General features: G+C 39.5%; 1 protein-coding gene across 2 annotated transcripts; it reads left to right on the forward strand.

Moving 5' to 3' along the window:
• The first annotated feature begins 351 nt into the window (after nt 1-351).
• On the forward strand, nt 352-27,646 carry FAS (Fas cell surface death receptor). 2 transcript variants are annotated; one of them, XM_053585943.1, is made up of 9 exons: nt 352-692; nt 11,283-11,436; nt 17,906-18,043; nt 19,198-19,306; nt 21,466-21,527; nt 21,683-21,760; nt 23,342-23,406; nt 24,282-24,306; nt 24,962-27,646. In XM_053585943.1, the coding sequence occupies exons 1-9, from the start codon at nt 663-665 to the stop codon at nt 25,243-25,245; spliced, it is 945 nt and encodes a 314-aa protein (XP_053441918.1). In that variant the 5' UTR covers nt 352-662; the 3' UTR covers nt 25,246-27,646. The 2 variants fall into 2 exon arrangements, with proteins under 2 accessions (XP_053441918.1, XP_053441917.1); XM_053585942.1 differs by lacking the exon at nt 352-692 and adding an exon at nt 833-1,371.
• The last annotated feature ends 264 nt before the right edge of the window (nt 27,647-27,910 follow it).

A 27,910-nucleotide genomic window follows, 5' to 3' on the forward strand; every position in this document is an offset into this window, starting at 1 on the left:
TACACTATTCAGGGACTCCTGTGAGCCTCTTACGTTGCAGCCACAGTATCGGGCGCTGAGTCAATGCCCAGGTCTTCCTCTGTCTCCAGCGGTGAGCTAAGGTTCCTGAGCCCTGGCGGGACTCCAGCTCGGAGCTCCAGTCTCTGTTCAAGCCCCACCCCACCCCACCTTGAACCTCTGTGGAAGCGTTTGGAAAGGGCGGCGGGCCAGCTCCCCGGTCCTCACCTGAGCCGATCCCGCCAGCAGACCGCGGAAACGCCCCAGCACCGGGCATGCCCGTTTGTGCAACAAACCCTGACTCTGCCCCCACCCGGCTTCCTCACCCCCTTGCGGCGCGAGCTAAATTGCTGTTATCAATGGAGCCCTCCTCAAGCCGGGCCTTCCCCAGCAAGCCTTCCTCCTCCTCCTCCCGACCTCGGGGGCTTTTGGTTAGGTCGTCTCTGGTCTCTCGGAAAAGCGACCCACAGGTGTTTAAAGACGCTTCTGAGGAGGAAGGGAAGCGGTTTGAGAGTAACTTTGCTGGAGCGCCGGGGGCGGGCCCTGGCCGGGAACACACCCAGAGGCCGGCAGGAGCTCCAGCAAGGGCCCAGTGGAGCTGTCACTTCTGCTAGCGGGTGACCGGCTCAGCTTGGAGTTGGAGAGTCCCTTTCAGCTCCCCAGCCATGCTGAGGATCTGGGTCCTCCTGCCGCTGGTGAGTCCCCTCTTGCCCCTGGTGAGCCCTCTCCTGCCCGGGTGGGGACTTCTGGCTCCGCGATGAGGGCGGGCGCGGGGCGCGCTCCGGGGCTGCGGCGGCGGCGAGGGCAGGGACGCGTGGGCATCTGGACGCGGCCGGCCAGCCGTGAGCCGGCAGTGGGCAGACTGGCTCTCGGGGCCTCCTGGGACGACTTGCCTCCGGCCCGGGTGCCCAGGAAGCCGGGGACTCGCTTTTCTTGGGTCTTGATACGAAGCGACCCCGCCGGACAGACGGGGCAGCTCTCGCGCTCGGGTGAATTAGCAAAGTTGGGAAGCGGTGGGAGCGGGTAGAGGGGCGTGGACAGGGGGGAGGGCAAGGGCCCGGGAGGCTTTGGTCTCGGGAGGAGATCCCGGCCGAAGGAGGGGATCTTCGGTACAAGTCCTCACATGCCCAACCCCCCGATCCGCGTAGGTGCGGTGGGTGGGCGTGTGCGCGCGGGGCGCGCGGGGCGCGCGGGGCTCCTTTTCTGACACTGCTCTGTGAGGTCGTGGTTAAACCTAAGGCTTTGGAAGACACCGTTTCTTTCTTTAAAAAGTCATCTTGACGCTGAATGCGTCTCTGGAGGCTTGTTTACCTTCTGATTACAACACAGAAAAAGAAACTTGTTTCTCTTCCGGGAATTTTTCTCCTTAAGACCGTAAGTCACTGCCTCAGTGGTTGCGTTTTGTTTTGCTTTCCAGCCCTTCTCTGTCTCTTCACCCTTTCTTACTTTTCACTCCCACGGTAGTTTCTGCTTGGCCTCCCTGCTCCGGTAGGTGGTTAACCGTCCCCACAGCGAGCGAGTCTGGCGCCTGAGCCTGGCCTAAAAACTTGAGCAGCCTCTTTTGCAAAGTCCCTGGCTCAAACACCAGCGAAGCCTCGGGCAGTCCGTGGGTTTTTATTTTATTGGGTTCCAGGAGAGTACCAGGCACACAGATAGGAGCGTTTGCAAATATGATCTCAGTCAAATATGATCTCACAGCAGCCCCTGTAGTGAGGAAGATGTCCTCATCTCCATCTTACAAACGGTGAAATGGGGCTCAGAGAGCTTAAGTAATAAAACTGAGATGACACAGCTAGTATCTGGGATTGAACTCAGATTTAATGCCAAAGCTCAGTCTGTTTGCTGAGTGCCTCTGATTTTTAGATTACGCCAAGAACAAAATTAAAAAGCGATGATGTCTGGGACCATTTTGTAATTTTTTTTTTAAAAAAAGGTGCTGTATTTGGGCTCCTTCAGAAACATACACTGAAAGAATTTAATATTCAAAATTAAAAAAAAATTGAGAGACCTTTTACACAAACCTCAGACCACACACCTTTTCCCCTTGTTATTAACCACTGCACTATTACAGTGTTGGTTGGTTTTGAAAATCTCTTTTAGTTCTTGGACAGCAATATTGCCAAAGAAAACAGAACTGTGAAAGCCTGGAGCTTCGCTTACCTTTTGCACAATAGCATCTTTACCAGAGGCTGATGTGTATTAAAGCACCAAGGAAGCTGCATTTCTGAATGTACACACAGGCACACATACACATTTACTTGTACACACATGTTATACTATATATAATATTATAAATTAAGCATAATTATATTTATATATATTATATGTGGCCTAGGAAATTAGGGTTTATTAAGTAAAATTTATAAATACAAATGAGTTAAATTTCAAAAATCAGATGGAACTCTATGATCTATAGATTCATTGTTTACATTTTGTAGTATATCTTCCATTTTTTCTCCTCTAATATGATCCTTCAAATTTAGTCACATGGAACCCTGCTTTCTGCCAGAGTAGGGTAACATCTGCTTTTGTTCTTGAAGTAGTTTTCACACTGTTGTGTTACACTGTGTGTCTCTCCAGAAAATTCTTGCTTTCCATGCCTTCACACTAAGTAGTGCTGAAGCACTACTAGTAGCAATAAATAAAATAAATAGGCCCGGCACAGTGACTCAAGCGTGTAATCTCAACACTCTGGGAGGCCAAGGCTGACGGATAGTCTGAGCCAGAGCAAGACCCCGTCTGAAAAAATAGCTGGGCATTGTGGCAGGTGCCTGTAGTCCCAGCTACTTGGGAGGCTGAGGCAAGAGAATCTCTCAAGCCCAAGAGTTTGAGGTTGCTGTGAGCTGTGACTGTACAGCACTCTACTGAGGACGACAAGGTGAGACTCTGTCTCAAATAAGTAAATAATAAAATAAAACTAATAAAATGGAGGAGGTGAAGTGCTAATTAGTTGGAACGCAGAAGCAAATTTTGTTTAATTATATTTATGGTCTGGAGGTATATGGTGGGAGTTGCTTTTTGCTGTTTTTTTGTTTTTCTTCTGCTTTTTCTCTCTCTCTTTTCCTAGTGCTCTGTCTCTGGTGCTGCCTACAGTCAGCAAATATGCCCATCTTCATCTTTTTGCTTCTCTTTTCTTCTCTCTACCCTCTTGGAATTAGGTTTTCCTCCCCTATTTCTAGGTATTTTTTCCACGGTGCCTACAACAAATAAGGTTGAAATTTATGAAGGAGACAGATAAAGAATCAAACTTACTTCCAAATTTGTTAGAGAAATAACTGTGGGAATTTTATTTATTTATTTATTTATTTTTTAATGGTGCGCGAAACCTTATAGGTTTTCAGCACATTGGCAGGGCAATCACTAGGCAGCCAGTTTCCTATCTTTTACATGTCTTAGAACAATTATCTTAAAATTATGGTTGAAAGAAAGGAGAAGGTATTTGAAAAATGAACCAGTGTATTTACCAGTAACCATATGGAATAGTTTTGGGAGGAAAAATAAAGAATAATTATTTAATTCATAATTAAATAACTTTTCTTAAACCAACCCAAGAAATATCAAATGGGCTATTTCTCCTTGATTTTGCATGGGCTGTACTTAAATCACAAAGGACTCAAATCGAAAGTCTTGTGAGTATAATAAAATTATGAAATATAAATTAAAACATTAAGGACCAGGATAGAAAAGCACAAATTTTCAAATGATGGCAAGATTGAGAAGCAAAAATTAAATTGATGTATGGAAACCATCAGGATCCTGGCTACTGGCTGCAGTTAGACAAATGAAACTCCTCTAACATCTGTGCTGGACGTACGATTACTATCCTTAGCAGCAAATTAGAATTTCATTTGGAAAAAGAAATTTTATTTCTTGCACTGAGTTTAGAGGGGGAAAATGATGAAACAGAGACAAAGAGGAACTGGGATTCACATGTCTTCTCCGAGGAAGCTCTTTGGGATACGGGACAAGTGATTTACTTCTACATAATCTTCAGTGATAGTGTCAGAATTTGAAAGGAATCTCTCTGAAGGCTATTAGAATGCTTTAAAGAAGCCAGATCATTCTGGCACAACTGCCACTTGGAGTGAATAACTGTTTTCTAAGAGATGGCCTGAAATCTGAATAAGGAAATCCCCTCCTTGAAAACCCCTGGTAAGTTAAGTGCTTTTGGTGAATTATCCTAAGTGCCAAAAGTCCCTTAATGAGCACATGTTTTGTAATGAGTGCTAAAGAAAGACTACTCACAATGAAAAATAATGAAGGAACATAATTTAAGATTTGAAATTGATAAAAAGCAACTTGAAACCAAATTTAGGACAATCTATCCCTTTCTTCTTTATAAATAGGTAAATATAGAAAAATTGGCCACATGATGTGAAACAAAAAGCAAATATTGAAAAAGGAAATTCATTCTTTATCTCACCACCCAAATATAAGCAATTTTGATTTTACTTATAGTCTCCTAGTCAAGTCTACATATATACCTAATTGGATATTTAATTTGTGCTCTTTATACTTTGCTTTTTGTCTCTTTGTGTGTACACAAATCTTTTTCTATTTTTACATAATTTTTATCAGATGCATTATACAGAGGATATTAAGTGAGCTGAGATTATTATAATTGTTATCATTTATTATTTTATTTATTATCTTTTTATTGTTATAAAGAAAACATTTCTTAATTGTACTTGAATATATTATATATGTGTGTATATATACATGACATTTTCTTTTTTTTTTTTACATGACATTTTCTTATTACCTGTGGCTCAGTGAGTAGGGCACCGGCCCCATATACCGAGGGTGGCGGGTTCAAACCCAGCCCTGGCTGAACTGCAACAAAAAAATAGCCAGGCGTTGTGGCGGGCGCCTGTAGTACCAGCTGCACGGGAGGCTGAGGCAGGAGAATTGCGGAAGCCCAAGACCTGGAGGTTGCTGTGAGTCCTGTGATGTCATAGCACTCTACTGAGGGCGGTAAAGTGAGACCCTGTCTCTACAAAAAAAAAAAAAAAAAAGAATTATTTACAGAACCATTGTAACTTCCTCGGTGTATAGTTTTGTATCTTTTTCCTATGGTGTGTGTATATATATGTATATTCATAAAAGTAGGAAAATAACATTAAATTAACCATCTAATTAGACTTTTTCATTTTCTGGAAAACCCTTGTTTTTGAAACAAAAGAATACTGCTTTTTATATAATTGAACTTCTAACACCAATTAAGTATCTCCACTTCAGTCTCAAATAGGAAGAAAATATTCTGGCTCCTTGCCTACATTTGTTTCCTTGAAGTGATAGTGTGAATAGTAAAGTGCACGTGAGAAAGAAGTTGATCATTGTAGGATTGGTAACTTAGCCTTCCCAGGAAAGAAATAAGCTTGTTCTCCCCTTTGTTGGCAACTGAGTTCTCAATTTGAAATGAACCGATGGGCAGCCCGGTCATCCTCATCTATGGGCATGTAAAAACACCATCACAGTTATTAAGGTTGAACAGCTATACTGGACAACCGGCTTGAGTTTCACGGAGTGGAGATGATAGTGAATTTAGGAAGAGATTATGCCTTCAGAGCAAGGCCAGCCTTATAACCTAGTAAATCGGACTATAAATTCAAATGTACTCAGCCCAGCAAGGTGGGCAAGCTTACTGTGGATTGTATTAAGCTATGAACTGGGAGAAACTTGTAAAATTAGAATAAATTTGCCATTGGATTCATTAATTACAGGCTGTCCTTCAGTCAAGTCATGGGTACTATGTATTCATTCACTCTGTCTCCTCTGAGGCCATAACATTTAAGGTGTGAGCCATGTTAATATTTTTAATCTCTGAGGCAGAGACCTTGAAAAAGAGAAAGAGAAAACAAACTCAGTGTATAGTAGTATGTGGGTGAAGGCTTTGGTTTTTAGCAATCCTCACAAAAGGATTGTTGGTCCTAATAAACTTTTTTCACATGAATGTCTATAAAGATTTAGGCCTGATTTTTAAAATTTGGCCTCTCCTCACAGAAAGACAGACTACCCCGTGATCTTACTTGTATGTGGAATTTTAAAAAGTTATATACTTAGGGAAGTAGATAGAACAGTGGTTGGCAGCAGGCCGGGGAAAGAATGGGAAGAGTTTGGGGAGATGTTGGTCAAAGGATACAAAATTTTTTGGACAGGGGTGTAGTAAGTTCAAGAGCTCTATCGTACAGCATGATGACTGTGTTAATATGTGCTATATACCTGGAAATGGCTGAGAGAGCAGATTTTAACTGTTTTCACCACACACACAAACAAAAGGTATATGGTGTTACTAGCTCAAAGCAGCCATTCCAAAACATGAATGTATTTCAAAACATAATGTTGTACACCATAGCATCCTAAATATATACAATTTTTATTTGTTAAATTAAAAATGAATACAAGAGAAGAATCTGGTATTGACCAAAAAAAGCATGTAATGCAGATAGGCATTTATTTATTTTTAATATTAGTTGCTACCATTTAAATGTTGGGGGACTTTGATTTCACTTGAAAAACAGAAGGTTTGGGCTCACATTCCCTGCGGCCCCTGTTCCCCGTAGCTCAGTGATGGCTGCTTCTTAGATCCGGGCAGGGCTCTCCTGTTGACAAGTCTGTCTCTGCCTTTATTTTCTGTTGTTTCTGTGGTCTGTTTGCCTCCCGTGGTGCCCAGGTGGCCCCTTTGGGTATTTAAGGGCTCTGGGGCTCTAGTTTAAAACTTCGTAGCCCTCACATTATACCCATTTCCTTCACCAAAGATGACTTCTTTTCAGGCTTATTTTTGGAAGGGTCATTATTTCTTCCTGAAAAAATCACACTCTGATTTGCAAGTGCAGAACACAGGTGCTTTTAGTCTGTAAAACTCTCTTCTTCTCACATGTAAAGGGAGTCACTTGCTAACTGCAGATTTTGCTTTCTCTCAGCCAGTTGTCCACCTGTGGCAACATCAAACTCACCAGGGGTACTTGTTAAAGATGAATAGGAGGACAGCCCTGTTTTCACGGATCCAGATTCCTTCCTTAGGTTTATGTTGGAGCTGAGGCACTCTTTTTCCCCAATGTATCACTACATGGTTCTGATATCAGTCAGGGTTTTGAGAACTAATTTTCTAACTGTAGCATGAAACTCAAAATCCAATCCCAAACAGGAACTCCTAGACACCTTCATTTTATTTTTGCTATTGCTAATCATTCATGGATCTAACCAGTCACAACTTCTGCCCCTACCTTTCTCCTGGACATTCCAGAAAGTGGCCTAAGAATCAAGGAACACATCCCTGGGATAATATTAACTTGTGTATTTTTATTTACACATAAAAAAATTTAATGGAATTTTCCCTTAATCTCTTTTCATGTAAAAATTTTTATTTTATTTTTATTTCATGTTTTTAATAAGGTCATAGTATAAAATGGCATAACTCATTCTTTATTTTTTTACACAAATCTATTAGAGATGCATTATCTTGTAATTATTAATTCTTTTTTTCTGGAATTTCTTTTTCCTTAAGGGTTGATGGGTAACTGGGCATCTAATAAAGGAGCAAGGAGAATTAGTGACTGGAACTTCATCACTTGCTACATTTTTGTCCTCAGCAATAGAGGATGCACCCAGCCTAGGAGGCCCCATGAGTCTGGGAAGAAGTAATTCCAGCTCATATGGGTACCTGAAGATTTCAGATCTAAAGACCATGGGAAATTTCTTGTCTGTTTAGTTTAGTGATCATTCAGAGATGGGAAACTCCTGAGGGATCCCACATTCATAGGTACCACTGATATCTCTCAAACCAAGAATCTGAGGGAATCAAGAGGCTATGGGCCTTACAGTAAATTCTTAGAGCTGCTGACTGTATAAAGTCCTGCTCTAAGAATGTAAATACAATGAAACACTAACTTTCATTTTAAGTGTTAAGAATCTTAGGAATTAGCTGGTGGTTTAGCTGGTGTCAACACTGGTATCAATACCATCCCTGCCCCTTTCTGTTTTTACCGTTTTCCCAAGTGCTTCTGTGCTTCATGTTAACGTCTTAGCTGAATTCTGAAAGATCTCTGTGGTGGGCGGGAGGGGACACTCTTTTCTCTAGAATCCCAGAAGGCACCTATGTTCATCGGGCTATTTGAAATTCAGAACCAGCAGTTAAAATGTCCATATTCAATTTGAGATACCTAATTTTCAAATAATTCTTTTAACATGCATTTCTTAATGACTTTTAAACTATTTTATTTTTTTAAACTTGCATTTAAGGTTAATATTGTACTTTAATAATAAACTTTTAAACACACCTGGTTCAAGTGTAAAATAATATTCCTGATAATTTAAGACAAACTTCCCCAAACTTATATGTACAAGTGTTTTTTTCTTACCAAAGTACCTCGATGGGTGCCTAAACAATATTGCATGGGGGTTGCGCTCATTGGCAGTCTTACATTTTTATTAAATCAAACATCATAAAGATTAACTTATGTTTGACTGGAGATATTCCCTTAAGCTAATAGAATCAAGGCTATTTTATTTTCCTTTCTTCAACGAGACTAAGTATATTCCCACTCATCAGAGCAATGTTATTTGAGAATGAAGAAAAATCTGTTTCATTTTTGAAGCAAAATGATTGGACAAAAAGATGTGTCATACCAAAGGGAACATTTTACTCTATGAAGTTGAAAGTTCAGTCATATAAGTCACTACAAACTGATAACTATGGCTTGCATTAAGATCAGGCTCTGCTGAAATCTTGATTTATTTTTCTTAAACAATACTTACCACAGAAGTATATTTTGGCTGGTGCCAAAATATACTGTGGTTACGGCACTGGCCACATGCACTGAGGCTGGCAGATTCGAACCTGCCTCCCCCACCCCCCAAATTTACATGAAGGATTAAATTCTAATAATCCAAATATTTAAAATGTTTTCCACCTTTCAAATGCTAGGTAAGTTGCTATTCTAGATTCCCCATTATTATCCAGATTTTCTTATTTTATTGAAAAAGAATATTGTGAATGGTAAATCAATATAGATCTTTAAGCTTAACACATTCCTAAGATTTTCCCTTTTAGCTTTTTTATTATCCAGTGAACATACGTGCATTGTAAAAAAGAAGATGAATTAAGCAAAATGAAGACAAAAAGTCACTCAGAGTCTTCACAACTAGAAATAAACATTATTTCTATTTAATTTTGATGTGTTAGAAGAAAATATCCTGCTGAACCATTTCTTTTTCTGGAAATGTTTTTTTCTGTTATTTCCTTCTACTTTCTTCTGCTAAGGTTGAATCATCTGGACCACAATTATTCCCCCTCATCAAGAGGGCAGTTTTTGTCTGCAGTAGCTGAGCACAATGGTCATATTAAAGAAACTTTCTTGTGGGCTCTGATTAGAAGTAAAACCCTCTTCACCAGGATTACCGCAGAGCTTGCTGCCTCATTAAATTGTCACAACAAAACAATTTGCAACTTGATACCTGTGCTCAGTATTGAGCAATCTCACTGGCTGTTCCGGGCATCTGTTTACTCATTCTTGCCATGCTGAGGGCTTCCATTTTTCACCGCCCCATGTTTTTTTTTTTTTTTTTTTTTTTCTGCTTTTAAAAAATCTTTTCCTGTTTGTTTTGAACCACGATAAGAACAGGAAAAAAAAAAAAAAGGGTGTCTTTCTGGGTTTGTTTTTTAACTTCTTTTTCAAGTCCTAGCTCATTCACAGCCAATTACCACATTGACTTTTTGGACTAATCCCGAAAGGGAGTCTCAGTTTCTACCAGGTCTTTTTTAAATTCAGTCACCGAGTTATTAATCTATTTGTAACTGCCACGTTGGATCACCAGGGCTGACCATCCCTCAAGGGCTGAACATCCATGGGAAATTATGAGACTGGGGTGTGTGAGGGCAGAGGTCATCTTCTGGGTCTGCTGATTCTTACATCATTTCTTCTATTCCATCACCTGGGAGGTCACAAAAAGTGATTCTTCACTGATGATGCAGACAATGAATGAATATCTATCTAGCTGTTCTTTTAGTTTCTCATCATCTCATTCAAGGGACAAACTCTCATGTGTCCCTATTTTTGCAAGGTTCAAGGGGGATCAAACACAAAGATTCCAGTGTAGGATGAGTTTCCATTCCTAAATATTTTTCTGTGTTTTCCAGATCCTCACCCCTGTGAGAGGCTGCACTCTTGGTCATGGCCATTCTCAGAAATTCAGTGCCCAAACTGGAGGGAGGGAAATGCAAATTCAGCTCTTCCTCGAGCATCAGGGCTGGCAAATTCCACCTTCTCTACCAGCCAGAGCCCTGGCTTTGGGGGCCCTGCTACAGTTTTCCCAGACTAGAGGGCTTGGGGCTGATTCTGGTTCTCAGAGAAATCCTGCCAAACACCTCCCTTTCCCCCCAACATCCATTTGTTTTGAAGGTTCATTATATGTATAATTAACACGGAGTCTTCTTGCCAACCGTTGTCCCAAAACAAATCAAGTTGTTTACATGCCCAAATGGAATCAAAGTAATTAGGAAACTATTTTACAAACCTGCAACACAGCCCAGATTTGGGCCAAAAGTGCTGGGCCTGAGTCCTTCTTACCTACTCCTAATTGTAGGTTAATGATTGGTCAATCATTTCTCATCTTCTGTGCTGCTTCCTTGGGTACTTGGTCATTTAAACCAAGAAATGTGGACCTGCTCACGGTATTGTCTCCTAAATATTGGGTGAAATTAGCATGCCAAGGAGGAGAGGGTGCTGTACCAATAGGGAACACACACACACATGCACACGCACACACACAAGTGGATATTAATCTTGGGTAGCAGAACTGGGATTCAGACCACAGTTGCCTTGAAATTTATTTTTCCTATTGTACGATGCTGCCCCTCACTGAAACTTTTAATAGTCCCCCTCATCGAACACTTACTTATTATGTGCCAGGAACTGTGTTAGAGCTTGCATTATTCCATTTAGTTATCACAACAAACCTATTGGAAGAGGTTGTTTCTACTTTACAGATAAAGAAAATGAGATTTGAGGGATTGAAGTGATTTTACCCACAAACACAGAGAAGTAAGTGGTAGCCAGTACTCATGTTTGAGCAGAGCCCAGGACGCTATTATCCATGACACTGTGTCAAGTGAAGTCTGAACTGCCATCTAGGCGATCTGCTCCTTTCTTGGAGATAAATCAGCAAGCCCCACGCTGGCTTTGCCTGCGCAGCACAGATACCACCATTGGGGGTGGGTTCTGCCTGCTTACCACATTGCTCAGTTGAGAAATCAATAAAATTCTCTTTGTGCTTTTCTTTGACAGATACTTACCTCTATTGCTGGAATATCGTCCAAAAGTGTTAATGCCCAAGTAACTGAAATCAATGCTGAAAAGTTGGAATTGAGGACCCGTGATGCTCAGGACTTAGAAGGCCTACATTCCAGGACCCAATTCTGCCGTCAGACCTGTCCTGCTGGTATTTTATATAAAACATTCAGAGATTAGAATGAAAATCAGATCAAAGAGGGGTATATAGTAATAATGAATACAATAATAAGGGGCCAGGCTAGGTGGCTCATGCCTGTAATCCTAGCAATCTGGGAGGCCAAGGCGGGTGGATTGCCTGAGCTCACGGGTTCAAGACCAGCCCGAGCAAGAGTGAAACCCCCGTCTCTAAAATTAGCCAGGTGTAGTGGTGGGCACCTGTAGTCCCAGCTACTCCGGAGGCCGAGGCTAGAGAATTGCTTGAACCCAAGAGTTTGAGGTTGCTGTGAGGTATGATGCCATGGCACTCTACCGAGGATGACAAAAGTGAGATTCTGTCTCAAAAGAAAAAATAATAATAATGAATACAATAAGTTTACAACTTTTGGTTCTACTGCATTATATAGCATAACTGGGAGAAAAGAAACTATACAATGTTTTTCTAAGACCAGTTTTATTTATTTTTATCACACTTATTTGTTGTGGTTATATACAAGTATAATTTACAAATGTTACGCACAATCCATTTTTTCAAGAGCAAGAAAAAGCTCCATTAAAGGTGTTAAAGCTTGTCGTGTCAAAGGTGATTAGAACCTATCAATCCTATCAAAATAATAGTAGAACTCTGAAAGCAAAGGACTTACACTCTTATAGGATATATCTCAGCACTTCCCTTCAATCAGAAGGTCTCTAAGAAACTTATTTTTCCTAGCACTGAAGCCTGCAAAGTGTATTTGCATTTTTTCAGCTGAATAACTAGGTGAACCAAAAGAGCAACAGACAGAAACCAACAATTTTTAAAAAATCAGTACTTTGCATTGCAAACAAATTTCAGATCGGAAACCTTTCAAACACTAGCAGGTTAGAAGCTAAGCAAAATGCAGTTTTGCAAACTTTTTTTCAAATTGGAGCAGATTTGATATAGATCTCACCCAACTGCAATGTCACATAAGACAGGAAGGTAAAGGAAAACAGCCATATGGGTTCATGATATAGAATAACAGAAGCCAAAAGCATCACAGTCGGTTTCACAGTTGGCCTCCCAGGCTTCCAGCCCTCTGGCTGCAAGAGGGTGTGGATCCTATTTTTGAAAATATTCTACCAGTCTCCCTTTGCCTCCAGCCCAGACTTTAACAACCTTGATGGAAAAATCTTCCTTCTAATGCAGCCTATTTTTACTTAAACCCACTTGCGTTCTCCTCTTTTTCAAATTGGAATAAAGAATGGCTTCCTGGCTTTATTATAACTTGCTCAACACCATGAATTTGGCCTATGAGTTGAAATCTTTATTTGTAATTTTAAAACCTAAAATGAAAATTAAAATAAAGGTAATATGCTTTGCACATCAAACTATCAAGGATTTTTGTCTATTGCTGTTTGGGTTTTGATTGGTTTTATTCTCATTTAAGAAGTGATCTTGGCTCTGGTGAATTTGCTTGTGAGCTAAGGACTCTCACAGACCATTACTGGAATGTCAAATTTTGAAGAAAAAAATTTGGATATGTGGGTCAAAAACCTAAAAATGTTTATACTTAATGAGATAGTGATGGATTTATAAGAAAATGCCTTTCATTGTGATACCCAATAGCATGGGATTGCTTAAGTAAATTTTGGAATATTTAGAGGTTGTAATACTATATATCAATTAAAGTCATGTTTTCTGATATATTTCTTTCTTTTTCTTTTAATTTATTGTTGGGGATTCATTGAGGGTAAAAGAAACCAGGTTATACTGATTACATTTGTTAGGTAAAGACCTTCTTACACTCATGTCTTGCCCCCAGAAGGTGTGTCACACACCAAGGCCCCACCCCCTCCCTCCTTCTTTCTAACTCTGCTCTCCCCTTCCCCCACCCCCACCGTGTCATTGTCATTAATTGTCCTCATATCAAAATCTAGTACATAGGATTCATGCTTCTCCATTCTTGTGATGCTTTACTAAGAATAATGTCTTCCACTTCCATCCAGGTTAATACAAAGGCTGTAAAGTCTCCGTTTTTTTAAATGGCTGAATAGTATTCCATGGTGTACCTACACCACAGCTGGTTAATCCATTCCTGGGTTGGTGGGCATTTAGGCTGTTTCCACATTTTGGCAATTGTAAATTGAGCTGCACTAAACAGTCTAGTGCAAGTGTCCTTATGATAAAAAGATTTTTTTCCTTCCGGGTAGATGCCCAGTAATGGATTGCAGGATCAAATGGGAGGCCTTACCTGACTTCTTTGAGGGTTCTCCATACTTCCTTCCAAAAAGGTTGTATAAGTTTGCAGTCCCACCAGCAGTGTAAAAGTGTTCCCTTCTCTCCACATCCACGCCAGCATCTGCAGTTTTGAGATTTTGTGATGTGGGCCATTCTCACTGCAGTTAGTTGGTATCTCAGGGTGGTTTTGATTTGCATTTCTCTAATAAATAGGGATGATGAACATTTTTTCATACGTTTGTTAGCCATTCATCTGTCTTCTTTAGGGAAGGTTCTATTCATGTCTCTTGCCCATCGATATATGGGATTGTTGGCTTTTTTCATGTGGATTATTTTTAGTTCTCTATAGATCCTAGCTCTCTATAGATCCTAGTTATCAAGCTTTTGTCGGATTCAAAATATGCAAATATCCTTTCCCATTGTGTAGGTTGTCAATTTGCTTTGGTTGTTGTCTCCTTAGCTGTACAGAAGCTTTTCAGTTTCATTAAGTCCCATTTGTTTATTTTCGTTGTTGTTGCAATTGCCATGGCAGTTTTCTTCATGAAGTCTTTCCCCAGGCCAATATCTTCCAGTGTTTTTCCTATGCTTTCTTTGAGGATTTTTATTGTTTCATGCCTTAGATATAAGTCCTTCATCCATCTTGAATCAGTTTTTGTGAGTGGAGAAAGGTGTGGGTCCAGTTACAGTCTTTTACATGTGGATATCCAGTTCTCCCAGCACCATTTATTGAATAGGGAGTCTTTTCCCCAAGGTATGTTCTTGTTTGGTTTATCGAAGATTAGGTGGTTGTAAGATGTTAGTTTCAGTTCCTGGTTTTCTATTCAATTCCAAATGTGTATGTCTCTATTTTTGTGCCAGTACTATGCCGTCTTGACCACTATGGCTTTGTAGTACAGCCTAAAATCTGGTATGGCGATGCCTCCAACTTTGTTTTTATTACTAAGAACTGCCTTAGCTATACAGGTTTTTTTCTGGTTCCATACAAAATGCAGAATCATTTTTTTCAAATCTTGAAAGTACGATGTTGGTATCTTAATAGGGATACCTTAATTGAATAGGTAGATTGCTTTGGGAAGTATAGACATTTTAACAATGTTGATTCTTCCCAGCCATGAGTATGGTATATTCTTCCATTTGTTAGTATCCTCTGCTATTTCCTTTCTGAGGATTTCATAATTTTCTTTACAGAGGTCCTTCACCTCCTTTGTGAGGTATATTCCTAGGTATTTCATTTTCTTTAAAGCTATGGTGAAGAGAGTTGTGTCCTTAATTAGCTTCTCATCTTGACTGTTATTGGTGTATACAAAGGCAACTGACTTGGTGGACATTAATTTTATATCCTGAGACACTACTGTATTTTTTGATAACTTCCAGGAGTCTTTGGGGTTCTCTAAGTATAAGATCATGTCATCAGCAAAGAGGGAGAGTTTGACCTCCTCTGCCCCCATTTAGATTCCCTTTATTTCCTTGTCTTGCCTAATTGTATTGGCTAGAACTTCCAGCACTACGTTGAATAGTAAAGGTGACAGAGGACAACCTTGTCTGGTTCCAGTTCTGAGAGAAAAAGCTTTTAGTTTTACTCCATTCAGGAAATATTGGCTGTGGGTTTGTCATAGATAGCTTCAATCAGTTTTAGAAATGTGCCACCTATGCCTGTACTCTTCAGTGTTCTAATTAGAAAAGGATGCTGGATTTTATCGAATGCCCTTTCTGCATCTATTGAGAGAATCATATGGTCTTTGTTTTTGCTTCTATTAATATGGTGGAAACGTTTATGGACTTTCATATGTTAAACCAGCTTTGCATCCCTAGTATGAAACCTACTTGATCGTGATGTATGACTTTTTTGATGAGAAGCTGTAATCTATTGGCTAAGATTTTGTTGAGAATTTTTGCGTCTATATTTATTAGTGAAATTGGTCTGAAATTCTCCTTTTTGTTGGGTCTTTTCCTGGTTTTGGTATCAAGAGTGATGTTTGCTTCGTAGAACGTGTTGGGAAGACTCCTCCCTCCTCAATTTTTGGGAATAATTTCTGCAGTACGTGAATAAAACTCTTCCTTGAAGGTTTGATAGAATTCTGGTGTGTGTTTTCTGATATATTTCTAAGGCAGTCCTCGAGTACATAAATCTCCTTAAGTGACTGCCCACCGATCTGCTGGCTGGATTAACCAATTCTCTTTGCTTCCTCTCTAAATATTCTGGATGACATCCAACCATGTTAACCACTCTTTTCAGTTCAATTCTTTCTTGTGGAATTTGAGGCTTATCAATATTTAAGTTGCTTCCAAATCTGTTTATGGTCATTGGTATCATGATATTAATATGTAACTTAATTAAATATTGTGTGTAAGTTAATTAAGTACAAATACAGAGAAAAGACAGACTTTATTTCTATGAAAACTAGGTTGAACACTTTAGAGAATTTCAATAAAGGTGAGCTGCTAAAAGATTGTTGATAAATTAAGTGGGGGCAAAATGAATGCAAAATTATAAGGAAAAATGCAAAAATCTTTAAAGTCATTCATACAGATTATGGATGTGCTTAAGTTTCCTCTCCAACAAGAAGGGAGGAAGGAAGGGGGAAAGGAGGAAAGGAAAAAAGGGAGGAAGGAAGGAAGGAGAGAAGAAAGGAAAAAAAACAGGAAATTATAGGTAATGTTTTATGATGTCATTTAAGTGAGAAAGTCTAGGATTCTCATAACTTGGTTCTACATCACAAGACAGGCAAATGATTATATAGTTATATTTTATAAATTGAAATATAAAATTCATAGTATTTTTAAATGATTTCTTTTGTGAACTGATAGTTTTGATTAACTGTTCAAAAAAGTCCTCACCACATCACTGTATCCGATAAGAACAACGTTCTATATGTTGTCCACCTCTTTGTAAAATTTTGTAATGAATATTTTGTAAAGAAAGATACATTTAGCTACAGTTTCCCATTTTCCCTCTGTATGGCAACTGTAGAGGTGACTTGTGAGAGACACTGTATTTTGCTTTATCAAAAAGAATGCTATGAGGTTATTAAGGAAATCACTCACCTTGGAAACACAGCATAAATTCTTTCTGCTCTACAAGTGAGTAAAGCAGATTAGAGTTTGTCTAGTTTTTTAAAATTAGTTATACCATTAATAAAGTCACCAGTGATGTTTTTCTCATACACTTCCCTTTATATTTTCCCTGTCTTTCCTCTATCTTCTTCCCCTAATCTAGTTTTCACCACTTGACAGCATGTATTTATTTGCACATTGTCTGCGGTTAGCCTGAGGAGGTGAAGTCTTTGAAGGTCAAGGCATTGCACAATCTATAACTCCTACAGAGTCCCTAGCACACAATAGGCATTTAATAAACACCTTTTAAATAAATGAATTTTTCCAGGGAATGCATCTGTTGCATAATGCTTAGTAATACCAATACAGTGACTCATTTTCTTTTTAGAGTAAATTAAGGCGAGCATAAACATTATTTAAAATTGTTTGTATTAGAATAACGAGCCTGATAATAAATTTTGTTATACATATGTTCCCACCTGCCCCTCAAAACCTACCCTGACTTTCCATGGAAAAGTAATAGAAGGAAGAGAAGCGGGCACTGCACCTTCTCCCTAGGCAGCCATGTGCCCTTCTGACAGCAGTTCAAGAGAAGTATCAGACTCTCTCCGTCATGTGCAGGATGAAACTTACACTTATAAAAAAATAACACTTTTGTTAAAGATTTTGAAACTACTGAGGTTTGATCAAGGTCTTTAGAATTTCAAATGTTCTTTTTCTTAAACTACACAATTTCTTGTCAGCATCTGTGTACTTTAGAAAGTAAAATGAGAAGTCAGAGCAAAGGGCATTAGTTTGGTAATCGTGGTGGCCAGCGACAGCTATCTACGCCATGAACATACACCTCCCAACCTCTTCTCTTTCTCCAAAGAAGTGAGTTGGTAAAAGCATTTCTTCCGGTGTATTTGGTCATTTTGACCTTCCCCCTTTTTGTCTGTTCCTTTTATCAATCATCCTATTTCTATAGGCACAGTCCTTCACTCACTCTTTTGGTGTTTGCTCTGGGAGACTTTCTGGCTCTTGGCATGATTTTTTATAATAATCTGCTCCCTGACTGTATTTATATATCATTAACTGAAGCGCCCTGCCCGACACATCTCCTGCCCCCTCTCATTTGAGGAGTGTTTCATTGTCATCCCTCCATGCTCCCCACACTGTGGCCTGGCCACCTCCTGTTCAGATGCTTGCCCCTTTCTTTCTTGGCCAGGTGAACGGAAAGCTACTGAGTGCACAAAGGATGGGCCTGAACCAGAGTGTGTGCCATGCCAAGAAGGGAAGGAGTACACGGAGGAGAAACATTATTCTTCTAAGTGCAGAAGATGTAGACTCTGTGATGAAGGACACGGTAAGAGTCGTAAAAAGCAATTTAAAAAGACCAATCTGGACACTCCATCTTGAATCATTTATAACACAATTTGAAATTGGGACCTGCTCTGGTGCTGTGATGAGGGGAAGGACCAGGCTGAGTAGGGTCAAGCAGACCCAGATGCTGAGCTAATCACTGTCTAGACATTTATGAGTCAAGTCTAGGCAATTCTTACAGATGTAGAAGGACTAAATTTGAACCCTGGGAACAATTTTCATCAGCTCCAATGAAAAGGCTGGAGATTATGTTTTTTATGGCCTTTGCTTACACTTGTATGATGTCTCTCGTTCACGGCCTGCAGGAGCTCAGAGATTTGCATATACAAGGACAGAGAAACCCCAGGGATGCTCCCTCTTCTTGGGAGATTTGAATTATTATGACATTTGTTATGACTTGAATTTTTATGGATATATCGATCTATTCTGAGGGCTCAGAATAAAATATAGTAGAACCTCCATAGTTGACCTTCTCTCTAAATTTTCATAGACCAGACCACAGTACAGCAGGCCTACGTCCTTATGTTGACCACCTCCATAGGTTGACCAGTTACAGAAGTTTTACTGTATAACAGACGTACTTCTAGTTTTGTTTGACAGACATAAAGCTTTTTTTGCTTCTATTCAGGTTCTAAAACAGTGTTTCTCAACTTTGGCTATGCATTAGAGTTGCCTAAGAGCTATGAAAAAAGCCAATAGTTCCCGCCTCAAGGCAATTAAATTAGAATCTCTTGAGTGAGTGCCTTGGCACTGGTCTGATTGAGTAAGTATAGGTGAGAGCTACCTTCTGCCTTTCTAACAAACTCCCAGGTGAAGCCAGTGCCACTGGTCCACAGGCCATATTTTGATAGATAAGGCTCTAGGCTCAAGGTCCAGGGAAGCCATCTACAAAGGGTGGGGTTTATCTCAGTTGCCAGATTGCTCTGTCCACTTAAAATCTGCTAAATGGTTGTTGGCAGTTTCAACCTGGGGTCCCTTGTTTTGCATTCAGACACCACATGTATTACCAAAGGTGTGATGATGTGATTGTTCCTGTAAGCAGTGGATTTCAAAAATCCATGTAGCTCCTGCCCATTGTTTTCACAGCTCATTTATAACTAGCTGCTGTAATTAAGAGTTTTCAACCTGGTTTTCTAGGCTTAGAAGTGGAAATGAACTGCAGTCGGACCCAGAATACCAAGTGCAGATGTAAATCAAACTTTTTCTGTAATTCTTCTATTTGTGAACACTGTGACCCTTGCACCAAGTAAGTTTTAGTTTTTCTCTGACTAAAACTCTGGGTATACTATTCGGCCATTAAAAAAGACAGAGACTTTACATCTTTTGTATTAACCTGGATGGAAGTGGAACACAATCTTCTTAGTGAAGCATCACAAGAATGGAGAAGCAAGAATCCTATGTACTCATTCTGATGTGAGGACAATGAATGACCTAGTACATGGTGGGTGTAGGGGAAGGGGAGAGCAGAGAGAGGGAAGGAGGGAGGGGGTGGAGGGTCACAGTGTGTGACACACCTTTTGGGGGCAGGACACAATTATAAGAGGGACTTTACCTAGCAAATGCAATCAGTGTAACCTGGCTCTTTGTACCCTCAATGAATCCCCAACAATAAAAAAATATATACATAAATATATAATATTTATAATATAATATATAAAATAATATATATATAAAACCCACTGGGTCTACTGTGAGAGATACTGTCTTCTAGGGGGAAGCAACACTGACTGAGAGCCAAAAATTACCACTCGAGTCTTGCTTTGCCTCCAGTCAGTTAGTGACCATTTGCTCAATTAAATTTTGTTGAACACCAAACATTTATTGAATACTTCCCATGCACACAACTCTGGCTGCTTGAGCTAATGACGTGAGTGATTGTTAATGCAATCTAGAAACATATTCCTGGCATCAAGATATCAGTCTAGAGAACTGTCAAGAAAAGCAGTGCTTATTGTGTCAATACCAGGTGACACATCAGAAGAGACTTGTATTCATGGTGTTAAAAGTTATACTGGAAAGCGTTTCCACGCTGCCTGAAAACTCAGGAGTGAAGATAGGACACGTGGCTTGAGTCTTGAAGGAAGAAAAGAAAGAACGTTACCTACTTGTTCTCTCTGCCTCTTTCGGTGAACATCAGGTTAGGTAATATGTGTTATAAAGGTAGCTTCTTTTGCTTTGCAAGATATTTTTCTATATAAATGTAAATGTTTAGGATTACTATTCTTTTGCCTCTCCTTAAACTTGTAGTTCATCTCGGGAAAATTTTAGGAGTTTATCTAATACGCTGAAGAAGTAGGGACGTGACACCTTAGTTATCTTTCCTAGAAAAATTTTATGTGCACCTGCTATAGCCGTTCTAAATGGTAGTATTTAGAACTACTAGGTTTTTTTGTTGTTGTTGTTTGTTTTTAGACAGAGTTTCACTCTGTGCCCTGGGTTAAGTGCCATGGCATCATCATAGCTCACAGCAACATCAAACTCCTGAGCTCAAGAAATCTTCTTGCCTCAGCCTTCCGAGTAGCTGGGACTACACTTAGCTAGTGTTTTTTTTTTTTGTTACTGTTGTTTTTTGTTTGTTTTTGTAGAGATGAGGTCTCCCTCTTGCTCAGGCTGGTCTTGATCTCCTGAGCTCAAGCAATCCGCCCATCTCGGCCTCCCAGAGTGTTAGGAGTACAGGCATGAGCCTCTGCACCTGGCTAGAACTACTGTTAATAAGAAATATTGTTATTACCAGTAGTAGTTCTAAGTACTTCTTGATTTAATTTTCTTCTCATGGTAACCACTTGAGGTAGATCATTTTATGTCCATGTTACTGATAAGATAACAAACTGGTAATGGTTAACTGATTTTTCAAGCTCACCCAGCTAAGTGATGAGCAGAGGCAGACTATCTGTCAGTGTCCGCCTGTCAGAAGAAAATCCCACATGAACCTTCTGAGTCAACACTTGATGTTAAAAGTGGCAACTTGTAAGGGCCAGCTGAGTAGCTTTCCTAAGCGACAGTTATTGTCTGCCCATTTTATTTTTCTATGGGAATTTTTTGAAATTGTTATCGAGGACTAGTTTACGTCCTGGTATATAAGTGTTCCATTTATGACCACTTTTAGGTTGATTTTGGTGTCTATTTTATCCTCTCTCTTATATATCAATATTTTATTACTTTCCTTGAACACTCTTGACATCTTAAAACATAGAGTTACTCCTTAAGGTATTTTTTTATCCAAACGTCCAAGTTATTTTATCAGCTTAGACCAGCTTTAGAGGCTAATCTAGAAAGATTTGAGGGAACAAATTTCCCAGAGATGCAGGATAGATAACATGGCCCCTAATTTATAATGTGTTATTGAATATGATATAGAAATTATTTGACCAGACATTTTGAATTTCACCTGTATTTTCTTTCTAGGTGTGAGCATGGAATTATTGAGGATTGCACTCGAACCAGCAACACCAAATGCAAAAAGGAAGGTAATTATTTCTTTTTATGGCCATATTACCCTTTCTCCCATCTCAATGGCAAAATATGAAGAAAAGCCAATCCATTTTGTCATTTGAGAGTTTGCTTTTTTAACTCTTAAAGAATGCTCATTTTCATATGAAATGTCCAATCTTCCAATCTGTAGGCTCCGGATCTGACTCGTGGTGGTGGTTAGGCATCCTGATCCCGGTTCTAGTTGTTCTACTTGTTCCACTTGTTTGTGGTAAGTTCTTACTTTGTTCAAACTATAGATTAAAATAACTTGAGAAGTAGTTACAAAGATTTCATCTTCCATGTCCCACCCATGAGAAAGCTGCCAGGTAGGTAGATCTGCTGTGTTGTGATTTTCCTGCCACTGAACACACCGTCAAGAGTTGTAAGATTGGATGGTATTATCCCTCAGCTACTGTTTCTGGATCAGCTGCTGTTTCTGGATAACGGTTTGGAGGCACTGAGTGGGATTCTAATCTGTCACGTGAGCAAGGGTTCTCTGCAGTAGCAGAGATGGTCAAACGTCAAAAGTAATCCTTGCATATTCATTGAGCTGTCCCCATGCAAAAAGAGAATACAAAGATCAAAGGCATTCCCAGGAAAGGCATCGCAGGGAAAAGGTGATAAACTTGTTCTTCTCTGCTCCTCTAGTGTCTTAATCAAACTTCATGTTTTCAATTCTCCTTCTTAATTTAAAATAATACAGTGACACATTTTATGCAAGGGTAACTTTTTTTTTTTTTTTGCAGTTTTTGGCTGGGGCGCCTCCGGTATATGGGGCCGACACCCTTCTTTGAGCCTCAGGTGCTGCCTGGGTAACTTTTTTATAGAGACAGTCTTACTTGGTCATCCTGAGTAGAGTGTTGTGGCATCATAGCTCACAGCAACCTCAAACTCTTGGGCTCAAGAGATCCTCCTGCCTGAGCCTCCTGAGTAGCTGGGAGTACAGCTGCCCACCACAACACCCAGCTATTGTTTTAGAGATGAGGGTCACACTCTTGCTCAGGCTGGTCTCCAACTCCTGAGCAAAAGCAATCCACCCACCTTGGCCGCCTAGAGTGCTAGAATTACAGGCATGAGCTACCATGTCCGTCTCCCAATGCAAGGGTTACTTAATGAAGTCAGCAGATAAGCCATAGTTGAATAAAATCTTGATTAATCTAGGGAAAATCCTTTTAAATCATTTATAAAGTAACAGAGTTGCACCAACTTTCAATTAACTTAGAAGCATCTATTTTTTTTTTTCTCTTGGAACGATATTCTTTCTTTCTTCAGTTCACTGATGATAAAGAAGTTGCCTTGCCTTTAGCGGTCATTTAGCACTACAGTTGTCCTCAGACACATATGGCTTCCTTTCTTTTATATCACACTAACTTCAAGGCATACACCCATCAAGTGTGTATACTTGAGGTATGTGTGAGTGTGTGTACTGGAATTTCTGGGCATTGAATGCCACTGCTGGCCAATGGATGTTGACTTTCATTTTCTGTGGCTTCTGTAGCCCTGCTACCCACTTCCTTGCTGAAAAGGAGCGGTAGTGGCCTTCACCATAAGTCAGAAGCCTCCTTCACACTTTCCAATGCATGGTAATTAGATGGATTCCCTTAAGATATGACCTGTCGCTAGAACAGGTGACTTAGGGGTGGGGGGTAAGAGATTCAAAATGGGCACAGCACTGCCTTCTGTGCTGTTTGTCCCCTTTAAGTCCCCCTCTTTTTTCTTCTTATACCTCTCTTAGTGTGAGAAGATGTTCTTACTTGCATCCTACAAGGCTAAGACCTACATCTGATTAAAATTTTTTTTGATCTTTCAGGACTGATGAAATATAGAAAGAATAGGAAAAAAGAAAATGGCCACCCTGAATCTACAACAGCAGAGGTATTGAAACATGCATCAGCTTTCTTGAAAAAATAGAGAAATTAGTAATTCAGTTTTCAATTAGTTACTTTCTTTTAAAGAAGCATTTAGTTCATGCATGGGTTAAAGGGCATCACAACTCAATTCAGATAGGGTGCCCTGAGAGTGTCCTGAGTGTGAGTTGTAAAAAGGACCTGGCCAAGTTGCCTATTCCATGTTGGTGTTATCGCTACAGAGAGACGCCCTTTACCAGAACATGGGATCCGTGTCCAAGTCTGGGCAAAGAGATTACCTTCAAGTCCACTATCAAGGCACAGCTCACTTCTCTCCACCTACCTCTTGCCTTTATTTCTTGCATGTCTTTTCCCAACATGGGATCAGGCATTTCAAAAAGCAAAGAAATAGACTAGGAAGAGTAGCCAGTTCTGCATAATTGAATGATTTTGTCATTTGAGACCAGGGCTCAATGGGAGTTATGATTCTTTAAATCAAAATAGTACCAAAAGAAAAAGATTCAATTTGAACCATTTTATGGTGTCCAAAATAAGAATAGTTACAGTGTAAGAACATTTTAGAATGATTACGTTTATTGTTTATTTTAATGAGTCTATATGAAAAATAATCTCAGCCAATTCCATGAATTCTTAGGTTCTTTGGCTTGGTAAAGACGTAGCACAACATTGCGTAGTTTCTGACAAGACTGGAACCTTTCAGAATCAAAATTGAATGAGGAAGGATCTTTCTTAACTGCTTAGTCCAGTTTCCCAATTTTACGCATTAAGCAACTGTTTACACTTCCTTCAGAATGAAGGAAGAATGCGAAGATTACATTTACAATATTCCAATCATATTTTTATCTTATTTCTCTTCTCACCTCCATTTTTTTTTCTCCTCAGGACGAAGTGCCAATGAATTTACCTGGTAAAGCTTTTATCATTTTATTTCATAACGATAGCTTCCTTTGGCTTAACAGGCCAAGTTGAGGATAAAATTGCCTAATTATATGACATATTTTGAGATCTTGCTGTTCTTTGAGCTTCTTCCTGCTTACCATGAAGGGTTTGTAAGGAAATTTGTTTAAATTTATAACTAATACATAGTTAAAAATATATGAAGTAACAAAAGGATGCTATAGTCTGAATCTTAACAAATTTTCTTTCATAACAGTTAGACACATTACAGAACTGCCTAAATTGACCTAGAAGTTAAACGGAACTGTGGACTTAGTTATTATTGGTGAACCCTGTCCTTTTGCACCTGTGAGTCATTGATTATCAGATCCATAGGCATGTTGGAGGAAATGTTTTCCCATCCTCTTATTGTATAAATGAGAAAAGAAGATAAAGAGATGTTATGTATATAATCTACAAGTTATATAGATGGTTACTGGAGACATAGCAGGAGTTGAAATTAGAAGTCAGGATTTTTTAGTTGCCATTTCCCCCTCAAGCAACTCTTTAGATTTCTAGGGCTTAGCTGTATTGTTAAGTACTACAAAAGAAAAAATAAACCTGGTTTTTAGTAATGGAAATTTCATTTACAAAAATGACTTTTCAGACTATTTTCTGTTTTTCAGATGTTGACTTGAATAATTATATCCCTACTATTGCTGAACAAATGACAATAAATCAAGTTAAAGAATTTGTTCGGAAGAACGGTGTCAATGAAGCCAAAATAGACGAGATCAAGAATGACTATCTCCATGATACAGCTGAACAAAAAGTACAACTGCTTCGTAATTGGTATCAACTTCACGGGAAGAAAAATACCTATGCTGTGTTTATTAAAAGTCTCAGAAAAGCCAATCTTTGTGCTGTTGCAGACAGAATTCAGCGTATAGTCTGGATGGACCATAACTAGAAAAATGAAAATGAAAGCTCAGTCTAGACTGAAGAACAACTAACTCAGTTCTGAGTATGTGTAATTAGAATTTGAAAAAATTCTGAATGGGGGAAGGCTGTAAATATTGCTTGGCTTTTCATTGAATGTGTTTTCTTTTTTCATGTGTTAGATTTTCAGACCTAGTATATTTATAGATTTCAATATCTCATGATTCTGCTTTTGAGAATGTTTAAAAACTAGTTGATTCAATAGACATAGTCAAAAGTAAATGCAATGGCCTGTTAAGTCCCCAATAGGAATGTATGCAAAGAACAAAAGATTAGGATCACCCTCTAATATGTAACAGCTGATTCTATCGAAATGAATGTAATTAGTATGTGTTCATACAAATGTCTATCCAGAGGCTGACCCCACTCCATCAATCAATAGAAGCCATGTCCTTTTGTTGAAACGTCACAGTCACTAGACAGGCTATTTTTCCTCCAAGTTACCTCCACATGTCTAGAGCTTTGACCACATTTTGAAACTTTGTTTACAACTCGAATGGTGCTTATTCAGGTAAAGCATATACATTTTTAATGCAGAATTTAATAAGGTTCTACCTCAAAGGTCTATGCACAGATTACTGGTATTTTATTGTGCACTATTTCAATTTACGTAGAAAACAGACAATGAGTTATGATGCTTGAATATTTTATATTTGTCATTTTACTGAATCAAAATAATCTACTTCTTTCCCAGATACCAAAAGCATTTCAAGTAGGAGAGTTATTACTAGAGCCCTGCCACCTCTGTGCTCATTTTCTCCTTGATGTTCCTTTAGATAGCCTCATATACCCCCAGACCTGAAAGCATCACCAAAGAGATAGTGTTCTGCTAAAAGTCAAGACTTCCCTTAGAAATTCTAGCCTGGTTTGGAGACATTAACTGCCTTTATAGAAGGTAGCTCTGTGGCATGTCATGAACTCATCTTAACCATCAAAGATGATAAGGTGGATTTCCCCTGCACAAAATATCCCATAACGCCCATGTGTTCTTTTTTGCTACAAATGTCAGTGTGTACATAGCAAAGGTAAAATTACCTGTAGGTTTTAGGAATTGCTCTTGTTATTTCTTGCAGGTTCTTAGATATACACACCCATTCCTTAATGCTAAATACTGCTATTTTGTTACTCCTACATTTAAACATTTCTGAAATGTCGTATTATATGTGAATTTTAATAAATACTATTTATATTTATATAAGTATATACTGAGGATTGTTATAAATTGAAGTAGATACTTAGAACCACTGAAGTGTTTCCATTAATAGAATAATTTTTTCACCTTATATTTGGAAATAGAAAATATAGATAAAAACATTTAATTAAAACAATGTTTTTTGCATTTCTGGTTTGCCGGGAGCCAAAACATCTCACAAGAATGCCCCTTGCTATCTTGATTTTACAGGCAAACTGTTCTCAGGAATTCAACCGTAAACAGCAATGGTACTTTCCCCTTGCGTATCTCTTCAAAAATGCACCCCCCGCCTTAGGGTCCTTCTCCTAGTAATTTTCCAGAAACTAGCCCCCTCCCCGCCCTGTTAGGAATAGCCCTTAGTTACTTCCTTGTTTGTGTGCTTATAAGTCCAGCTGAAAAATAAACTCTTTGGAGCTTGATCAGACTCTTGACTTGCTCTCATTCTTTTGTGTCTCTTGTCCCCTCATTCGACTGACCCCTTTGTTTCCCAGGTCCCTGTTGAATTCCCCGCGGGCCGGGGCAATTGGCACCCAAACATGGGGCAAGGGTACGGGGGTGTCATCGAACGTTGCTGCCAGTAAGGGTACCCTTATCATTGGATTGCCGCAACACGAAGGTTGTGAGTGAAAATCCGCACTATGATCGCCGCGCCACAAGAAGGACGTGAGTGAAGATCCGCACCGAGATCGCCGCAGAATTGCCCACCTGCGAGTTTGATCCATCAAGGTAAGAGAAAGCAACGAGTTTATGGGACAAACGTTAAGTAAACATGACTTGTTTATTCAGGGACTCAAGGAGTCCCTCAAGACACGAGGAATTCGGGTAAAGAAAAAAGATCTCTATAATTTTTTTGTTTTTATTGGTGATATCTGTCCTTGGTTCCCCCAAGAAGGCACTATTGATGTTCTGAGATGGACTAGAGTCGGTGATTGTCTAAAAGATTATTATAGAACATTCGGCCCCGAAAAAATCCCCGTTCAGGCATTTTCCTACTGGAACTTGATCTATGATATTTTAAAAACTTACAACCAATGGCCTGATATCCAAGAAGTTGTTAAAGAAGGAGAAAAGGCGCTTAAAGAACACTCCAGACCACCCTCAGCCTGCCCTTCTGTTTCTGTTCCTATGCCTGAGTCTGACACTCCCCCCAATCCTGAACCTCTCAAACCTCCTATTAATTCCCTATACCCCTCCCTCGAGGAGCCCCCTCCCGACTCCCTCTCTCCCGAAGAAACGACCACCCGGGAAGAGGAGGCCGCTAAGTATCACAATTCTGACTGGCCTCCCTTCCCTTCCGTCCTAAATCATCCCCCTTCCTATGCTTCTGCCCCTCTATTTTGTGCTCCGATTCTAGGCGTAGATACGCCAATTGAAAATGTCCAACGCAAATTATGTCAAGAGGTCTCCTCCCTTAAGGACTTACTCCAAACAAGGAAGGAACATT

The sequence above is a fragment of the Nycticebus coucang genome, chromosome 3 (genome assembly GCF_027406575.1).
Source record: "Nycticebus coucang isolate mNycCou1 chromosome 3, mNycCou1.pri, whole genome shotgun sequence".
NCBI classification, from domain to species: Eukaryota; Metazoa; Chordata; class Mammalia; order Primates; family Lorisidae; genus Nycticebus; species Nycticebus coucang.

Bases quoted from the DNA above. Each gene is read 5' to 3' on its own strand.
- FAS (XM_053585942.1), top strand. From the start codon at position 1,285: ATGCGTCTCTGGAGGCTTGTTTACCTTCTGATTACAACACAGAAAAAG. The intron at 1,372-11,282 runs GTAAGTCACTGC...TTTCTTTGACAG, and splicing joins GAATTTTTCTCCTTAAGACC to ATACTTACCTCTATTGCTGG. The intron at 21,761-23,341 runs GTAAGTTCTTAC...TTGATCTTTCAG, and splicing joins ACTTGTTCCACTTGTTTGTG to GACTGATGAAATATAGAAAG.